At 38.5% G+C, this 9,285-nt stretch overlaps 1 protein-coding gene across 1 annotated transcript; it reads right to left on the bottom strand.

Moving 5' to 3' along the window:
• Nucleotides 1-392: 392 nt before the first annotated feature.
• On the bottom strand, nt 393-8,596 carry LOC138006163 (protein DD3-3-like). The gene is made up of 11 exons (XM_068852315.1): nt 8,454-8,596; nt 7,995-8,069; nt 7,511-7,662; nt 6,077-6,160; nt 5,566-5,893; nt 5,038-5,256; nt 4,534-4,957; nt 3,287-3,343; nt 2,218-2,501; nt 1,801-1,845; nt 393-931 (listed from the first exon to the last, which is right to left on the bottom strand). The coding sequence occupies exons 3-11, from the start codon at nt 7,658-7,660 to the stop codon at nt 618-620; spliced, it is 1,905 nt and encodes a 634-aa protein (XP_068708416.1). The 5' UTR covers nt 7,661-7,662; nt 7,995-8,069; nt 8,454-8,596; the 3' UTR covers nt 393-617.
• Nucleotides 8,597-9,285: the final 689 nt, after the last annotated feature.

Raw genomic sequence — 9,285 nt, 5'->3', positions numbered from 1 at the left:
TACATCCTTTCTCTTCAAAAAGTCGTCGGCCGAAGTGGTGGTTAGCAGTTTTGTGATGTCAAACGAGCACTTTTGCTTTGCCCACTCGGCCGATTTGAGCCCTTTCTTCTCTTATTCTAAGGTTTTCAAAGCGCGCTCGCTTTCAAATTTGCCGCTTCAGTGATAATGAATAATTAATGATGTCCACTCATTCTGCCCGATGAAACAGATGCAAAACTAATGGATACTTAATTTCATAATATTTTCTCAGGCAGGTTACTTCTCTTTTTGAAGTAATAACTATTACCTTAATTGCCCATTTTTGTTAATTTGTTAAATGCTTGAGAAATTCAATTGAATTTGCGCCTTTAAAAGTTGTACAGCAGGAAAATGAGCCTCAAATACACATATAACCCATACATTCTCCTTTTATTTTTAACAGTTTCAGCATGTATTGCAAACACTAACACCTTTAATGAAAATTGAAACGAAAAAAAAAGCAACAACAACCGTTTCTTGCCAACTAAATACTAATGCCCCTAGTTCCTCGTTCTATTTTATCATGAAAAGCCCAATCATTTCGAAAACCAACGCCGTTAACAAGTAGTTATCCTGAACTCAGCTGTAGCATGCAATGTTCAAACACTAGTCACAGTGATCTGACCAATGTGACGTCGATTGGAGAAATTGTTATTGCGTGTGCCCATGTAACAGTACTTCCCAGGCTTCTTGATGCGGAAGCACGGCGGGTTGCAGGAGGGTGGGGCATTGTTAAGTTCGTCATCCAGCGCTTTGTTACGGGCTAAACATCCCCAATTGAGATGAAGGTTTAACAAGTAGCCGTCAAATTCGTCAACGTAGTCAACCACGTCAAGAGGAAGACTGCCACATGATTTCGGCGCCAGAGTTTTGCACCCTTCCTTAATCCAACATACGTTTGTGCGATCCGTACCTAACGAAAAACCCACGAGCTTATTAGAGGGGGACATGGGGAGGCCCGAAACACCGCAACACCGCAAAAAAAATTAACGAACACCGCATCACCGCAAGAAAAGTCGACGAAACACCGTCACCGCAACAATTATTTTTAGCTACATGATTTTAACGTTTACACTTGACATAAAACGTTTATACCTAAACAATTTTCCACAAAATAAACACAACTCCTGGTGGCAGCGGTCAAGTTACTTATCAAGTTACGTATTTATCAACGAAAACAGCTTCTCATTGGCAGCTTAAGCGTATTGAAGATGTTGGTCTGTATTTTATTACAAATTAAACACAATGGTACGTGCTTGTCATAAATTATCACGGATTAACGAAGTTTACGCGCTGAATTTAGGTATGAGAAAGATCAAACAAGAAACCACAGCACCGCAAATGATTTCATTTCACCGAACACCGTAGCTTGAGAAACACAAACATCGCACACCGTTGGGTTTGCGATCACCGCAACACCGCAAATTGAGATTTTATTCACCGCATCACCGCATTGAAAAAACCATCAACACCGCAACACCGCAAATCCCCATGTCCCCCTCTTATTAGTAAACTTTGCAAGTGATTCCTTCTTTTTTCACTTGGTCTTGTTTGGCTGCTAAATTAATGTCCTTCAACGCCAAACCTTCTCGGCTACACCTGCTTAAATATCCGGAATGTAAGTAAACGATTAATAAGGAATGCCGATGAAGAGAACTCTTTTCCATCTCTGGGTCCATTTATTCTCATCCAAGGTTATTGCAGTAGCATCTGCACGTTATAGCCATGCATCGGTGCTATTCCTATTAATAATTGTGATAAATATTTCCAAACTTTTCTTACCTGCTGCTCCTTGTCCAGCATAGTCATGAGGATTGTTATTTGAACCTAACAAACGATGTAAATAGCACATGATCATTGTTGCAAATTTGTTTTAGCTTTTGAGGTATTTGCAACATGATTTCGGTAAGAGTACAGTCTTGAAAGGCCTTTAGCATAAGAGCAAGCCAAACCCATTTAAACCTTAGTAAAAGGTTATAAATTATTCTGGACAAGAATTTAGAAAAGTGTGAAACAAAGGGAAAGGAGGACAGGCGAAAACTGGGAAGGTAAAATTGCTTGTAACTACTTTCAGGTTTAAGTGTCTTAATTTTTGGTGAAATCAAGACAAAATAATAGGAAACATTGTCCCATCATTTTATCTCGGAAACAGTGAAGCTAGGTTTCAATTCAACTTAAACTAAAGGTTTTCATTCATACCCGACCAAACAAAACACACTATTTCCTCTGTTGTGACCGTGATGCGCTCAGGGAAAAAACGGTATTCCATGGCAGGATAGGTCTGAACAATGTTTCCTCTTTTTCCAATCCCCCCGATGTATCGAATGGTGCGATGCCGGTGTTCCGGTAGCAAGAGGTTTCGAGGCTTAAAAATGAACACATGACTTCTGTCTTGAAAGGTTCTGCCGACCTGTGCGGTATTCAAAGCTAGTTGGAGGTCGGTTTCATTATCGACGGCTTTTGTCGTCGGGTTATTGGCCAATCTAGAAATACAGAGATAACCGTTACACATTCCCGTAAGTGTTGCTCCAAAGATGGCTAAAATTGGACATATAACTATCAAATAGCAGTAGGATATAGTAGAAAAATGTGCGGAAGTAGATATCCTATCAGCCATTCATTACACCAAATGGCATCTTCTTTTTTATTATTCATAATTACGTTGCTTCATGGCAGAATTTACCGCGAGTGATTTACATTTTCAGGCTTTCTAAAACGGCATATTTAGAGCTTAAAAGTTTCTTTAAAAAATAGAATGTAACAATCCTCAATTCGATTTCATATCGATGATGTTAAAGTTTGCCTATTTCAGTTGCACAGGACGAGGACGTTAGTGATCTTGGTTTATCTCCTTACTACATATCACTTCATATGCAGGGAAAACAACTTTCATTATTTACCACCCTATTTTTTTTTCCGAATCCCTTTTGTTCCATTCATATTTTCGCTTCATCACTCATATTTCATTCCCGTTTAAACTCGCGCCGGGCTGATTCTCCGATGCTATCATAATCCAGACTAAAAGAAAATTCCTCTTTCCTCATGCAGCCAAGATAAAGAGAAGCAATTGCACAAAAGAGTATTACATCCCGTTCAAAACTGATTTACGGGGCCTTCTATAAACTGTGCTTTTAACGTTACCTAGATTTTTGTTTGGTGATCGAAGTGTTTCTGAAAAGCCTTGGTTTAGTGTGTGTTTGTAACAATAGAACGTCTCCTTGATTTCTGATTAATTCAAGTATTGAGAGAGCTTTATGTTGACACTTACCGGTGATTGTCCTTGGCATTGAAATCCCTTGGTGCGTCAGACGTTGTGATGTTGTATCTGAAAAAGAATGATATGTATATACACCTATAAGCATTTGATAGTACTTAAAGAAATGAATACATAGTGGCTTAGGAAGTTAGTTCCAGTGGTACTTTTAGCGTTGGAAAAGTAATGTGGGTAGCAGTTATATACATGCAGCGGCAATTTGTTGTGATTTTGTTTCTTATTGCATACTTGGGTAGCAGGGATGGCACAGAGCTGAGAAGGCTTTGTCTGCTACTACTGTGGCCCATGTTCGATTCCCAAATCTTGCGTGGCATGTGGGTTATGTTTGCTGTTGGTTCTCGTCCTTGCTCGGAGGGTTTGTCTACGGGTCCTCCAGTTTTCCTCCCACCATAAAAACTAACACTTCAAAATACAATTCGACCTTTAAGCATTGGACAAGAAGAGCCACCCTAGTGGAATGTCCATTGCTAAATCCCCTTTCCTCGTTTATTTGGTTAATTATAATTCAAAACTTCATTCTTTGCTTTGATGTCATTATCATCTTCACTGTCTTTTAAATTTTAACTTAGAACTGTTCCCCAGTCAATTTTTTGTTTCCTTTTTCAAAAATTTCCGACTAATGAGTAGTTAAGTTGGATATCTATCCAAGGTGTGTTACTGTTTTTGCGCAATTTCTTAAATTTTGAATTTGGTTCTCTTCGTGATCATACAAACTGATGCAGCTTTTGTTTTCAAAAGCAGTCACAGTCGACTCCCGATATCTTGAACCCTCTCTTACTCGAACCTAGCACTAACTCGAACTAAAATCGATTTCCCCTGGATCTCAGTTATACATTTACTGCTATTGTAGCTAGTCTGAAGTAATTTCCCCCTCCCCTCAAGTAATTCTCTATATATTTTTACTCTCGATAACTCAAACCACAACGTCGTTCGCTTTGAAAACTGCAAAGTTCGAAGACCCTCGACTTTCGCACTTTACCTCTTCTACTGCTTCACTTTGTTTTGTTTCACGCCACGTCACGTTGTGATTTCTACAGTATTTTATTGTTCCATTTTCAATAAACTTTATAATTGAATTTGATTTAAATCTATACAGTATGAATAGAAAAAATTAAAGAAAATAGAACAACAGTGAACACTGATTTTTTTTTCTATTACCGGTCCTTTGTTTTCAAATCCCGTTTTTAATTTCCCGTAAAGGTTCGAGTTTTCGGAGTCGGCTGCTCGTTTATCTTCCTTGCCTTATCCGTATGACACAACGTTGTGTCGTGTTAGACGGAAAGCAAGGGACCTTCCATCTGTAAGAAGAAAATTTGCCTTCCATGTTGATTCCGTTGTGGTTCACGACAGTAGATGGAGCATACATCACATCAGGAGGTCTGTGGAGAAGAACATACTGTTTCTTATTATCACTTCCTTGCGAGATCTTGTGTGCTTCGTAGGGCACGCCTTTTGCCAGCTTCATGTCATCGAAACCGTGGCAAGTACTCAAAACTCCAGCAGTCTTCTCCAAGTAATTCGTGATGAATCTTGTCCAATCCCCTCCAGCCGCTTTACACTTGTCCTTGGTGATGTATTTGGCAACACATTTTTTAGCAGTAATACCTTGGTTGTCTGGGGGGCAGTCAGTTTGATCTTTTAGCCCTTTTGGCATAATGCACATGTCTGAAAAGGAGAGTAGGAAGTAAGTTCTGGAAGAAGGGAGACGATCAGTAAGAAAGAGTTTCACTAGTAGAATGTCTTACATTTAAGCCCGTACTGAGAGCTATTAACGTATTTCATCATCAGTTCCTCAGTCTTTTCATTGCTGACAAGGATAGCAATGTCCTTCCATGGTGTGGGTCCCCAGTATGGATAGTAATCGCGTTCTTCGGGGACTTCCAGGCCCCTTATGGTGCCTGCAGCGTTCTGCCTTGTGTAAATTGATAAATCACCAGCAAGCTGTTGGTCAGCAGTAAACAAACCTATGACGGATCCAAAACGTTCTCGTTTAAAGGACAGATCAACTCTTGGTGAAATACGTCAATTCATTTCACGCAGATTTGATGTTTTGAAACACAAATTTTCTAATTGTTCGGTGTCCTTATACTTTTCTGGATTTTCAAGATGGTTGCCGTAGAAACTGTTCCCCTTGGGTAAGGTGAAGTCTCAGTTACGAGCGTAGAAAAGCCCATCAGGTCGGCGCTTATCTCCGGTTTCCCCTTAGGTAAAGAACTTACAAATACTTAACCAAGAGACAGAGAGAGAGAGAGGGAGAAAGACAGCAATTTTACCTTTATTTCTATATCTGCGATAATAAGCCTGATAGTAATGGTGTGGCTCATGAAGTCCCAGCTGTTTTGAAATACTACTTGACTCTTGAGTCTGGTCAGCAAATGTTTGAGACCCACTTGTTTGACCGTTACGAATGGTGTGAAATTCGTAGTCGGTATCCGCATCACCAGTGTGCATCTTCCCTCCCGGGAACGGCTGGCACATAAATTGTAAGATAACTTGTGTTTCCACCCTGTCGTCAGTTTTTGGTCCCGTTCCATGTTGATTTGTCCACATAATGTCCACTTCAGTTTTCGCATGAGAGGAGCATCCACTCATGTAAAACTCCTGAAAAAGAAATGCAGATTTAAAATATTCAGCCTTGTTGAAAAAATGATTCTTGGAATAAACGTTGAGTGTTTGATTATTTAAAGTAAAGAGTGACATTAACACGAATATTCTATTTTCAATTATAAATTCAAGGATATGATTTTAAAGGGGACCGATAGCAGTTATTTTTGCCTTGCTTACTATTGGTTCTTGTCTCCTCTCAAGGATTGTGTCTTCGTGGATATCATATTTTTCACCCACATTGTATCCGCACTTGTCGTTGTTCTAAAAAGAAAGAATAAGAGATGATTGTGTGATTCGAAAGTTCTACTAAGGAAAAAACTAAGTTGGACTGAATGGAGGTAAAATATATGTAAAGCGCTTCTTGACCACTAAGTACAAAAGTTTTGACTGCTATCCCTCACAAATTGAAACTTTGAAAGACACGCATTCAAGGCCGTAATAGAATGCACTTAGACAAGCTGTTACACCCGAGATTTTCCAAGTTACCTTTCGGCGCCTCCACGAGAAAGCAGATTTGAATGTTACAGTCCTTAGCATTGTTGATTGGTTTGTCTTCAAAGAAATGCTCCTTTCAAAACTCATAGCGTTTCTTGCTATTAATTCAGACACTATTTGTATTCGATTTAGCTTTATGCATGTTTTCAATCCAAAATCTTTGATAAATTTTCACTGCAGAAATTTGTTATGTTTGCTCCCGTCCTTTTCTTCAACATCAAGAAAAAGTGTTGTTGTCATTTTCATTTAATTTTTTTTAATGTTAAAGCAATGTTTGATTGAGACATATAACTTGATTGTTCAGTTGGTAGACGTCCTGAAAAGGGGTGATCTGACTGTAAAAGAGGTGACTTTGGAAACCTTAGCTAGGGGTGCGGACTTGAATCTGGTGTTGCCCGATTATTGAGGTAAATAGAACATCCGACTACCTCACATAACTGTACCTTCTGGGCAGTCTTATACCACAAGATAACTAAAAATTGTATCTTTATTTCGCAGAACTACTGTAGCAGCTAATGTTTGGAAGTATAGCTATCAATGGAAATAATCTACCTTGCTTTTGTCAAGTTTGAAAGTGTTTTTTGTTTTTTTTCATATTTCCTTTTGCCCTAAACCCCTAGGTTTCAGGTGCAACCTATACTGTGTGTGGATAAGGAACATTTACCAGTTTTATTATCATTATTGATATTTGCTTTTGAGAGGGAGACCTGACTGCCTTTGTTCAGAGTTGTGTTGCTGTCACATAGAAGATATTACATGGCCGTGCGGAGATACGAAATTTCTTTTCCACTGTCGAAAAATATTTCACGAGTGAGCGAAGTGAACGAGTGAAATATTTTTGAACACGAGAAGAAAAATTTCGTATCTCCAAGCGGCCATGTAATATCCTCGTTATTATATAAACACCAATGAAATACCGAATCATTTCACTTTAATATCGAAAGGTGCGATTTATATGTAGTCATAGCAACAGTGATCTTTTCACGTATGGAGACATTATGTTTTCGAGCGAAAGCTCACATGGTATTTCATTGGTGTTTATATAATAAAACATAATTATGTATATCTATATAAAGCTTGTGCAAGAAAATCAAAAATCGGATAAGGGCGGCGTACCTGTGAATCAAAGAGTCTGTTATTGTTTGTAACATCTGCATGGGCGCCATTCAAGCGGTTGTTGGATCCTGGCGGGAAATGCATGTATAAGTCTGACATGCAAGGCTTCATATTAATAGCAACGAGACAAATGGACAACAGTATCATCATGCCTGGTGCAAATGAAAGAAATAAACTTTGAAATTATTAAGCTGAAATTAAATTGAAGGTTTTAAAGTGTATCCTCAAGTAAAGCAATAATCTAGTACGCAGGCGAAGTGAAATTTAAGCAATTGCAGAAAAAATTTCAATTATTCAAAATGAAATTTATTTCAGTACGAATTATGACATACTGTTCTGTTCAAATAATTTTTTTTTTGAAGACTATGTACTTTCATAATGCTAGAAATTTGAAAATTGATTGCGATAAATCTATACCATAAACGTAATTATGTATAACATAAAGGTAGATGAAAATCCGTGTCGTGAATGGCTTACGCAATACCTGCCGCGGCCTGTGTGCACGAAGTAGCTGATTTGTTTTCGTCCTTTTCTCGATGGCGGCTTGTCTTTTGTGTGCCTGAATCAAGCGAAAAGTAAACACGTCATTTTCTCAAGTTCTTGGACTCACTAAAAAACATCTACGACACTTTCCTACACTGAGATAAAATGAGTCCGTCATTCCTTACCTTATGTCTTTCTAAACTAAGTGTTTGAAAATTGCTATAAAATTGATTGAAATAAGCGGTCTAAAACTGATCTTAACTGTTTCAAACTCATCAGAAATCTGCCTAACAAGCACTCAGCGAGCAATGCTATGAGCAAAACATCCAGAAAGAGCAATGTGTCCGCTACCGCGACAAGTTTCTACCAAAAGAACTCATGATTTATACCATAAATGGAAGGTGAAATATACGAATCGCGTGCTGTCTAGATGACTAAGATGAAATAAGTCATTCCTTACCTTATATTTTTCTGCCCTTAAGAGGTTTAAACTGGAACTGCTAAAACGTTGATTGAATTTAAAAAGGTCTAGAACTGATCTTAACTGTCTCCAACTCCTCTGCAATCTGGTCACCTACAATAGCTCTCAGCCAGAAATGTTATGAGCAAATCCAGAAAGGGCAATGTTTCCATTGGTTGCTGTTGACATTATGAGCTCGCTGATTTATTGCGTTGAGGACATCTCTTGGAGAATCTCATTGGCCAATGAACAAACTTTGTTTGTTGGTGTTCGCAGTTGTATTTTCAGGATGTTTCTTTAATTTTTCGTTTCTTCTGCCATGGCAATGGCAATTTCTATGAAAAGAACTCAGGAACTGGCCAAGGCAAAGTATGCCACTGATATATGGAAAGGGAAATATACGAATCGCGTACTGTGTTACTCATAGAAACTTTGCATCGTGAATAATATGTAAAGAAAAGTGCCTTTCGTGTAATTTATTACGCTGCACGACTTTAGTTTAGACTTCCTTTATTGCAGATTGATATTCATATCCCTATTTCATCTTCGCACTGGTTTGCACACGTGAATCATTCATTACAAAAAGAATTACTAGAATATAGCGCTGGTAAAGAAAGCTTTTAGATGCACCGTGCATCCTACTTTCTCTTTTTCGTGTGTCCTCTTCTGGCGAAATTTTCTCTTCCTACGTTAGGTGATTTCCATAAATTATTTGAGCTTCTCTATGATGAAATTGTGCGTTGTAGTCATGGAAACTCTTTTTCTGAGTAAAGAATTGGCTCCCAGCAACTTTCACGGGGAGTGTTTGGTAATTGCCCTGAACTGAGTTATG

Source organism: Montipora foliosa, chromosome 6 (genome assembly GCF_036669935.1).
Source record: "Montipora foliosa isolate CH-2021 chromosome 6, ASM3666993v2, whole genome shotgun sequence".
Taxonomy (NCBI): domain Eukaryota; kingdom Metazoa; phylum Cnidaria; class Anthozoa; order Scleractinia; family Acroporidae; genus Montipora; species Montipora foliosa.
This window is presented reverse-complemented; position numbering and strand designations above follow the sequence as displayed.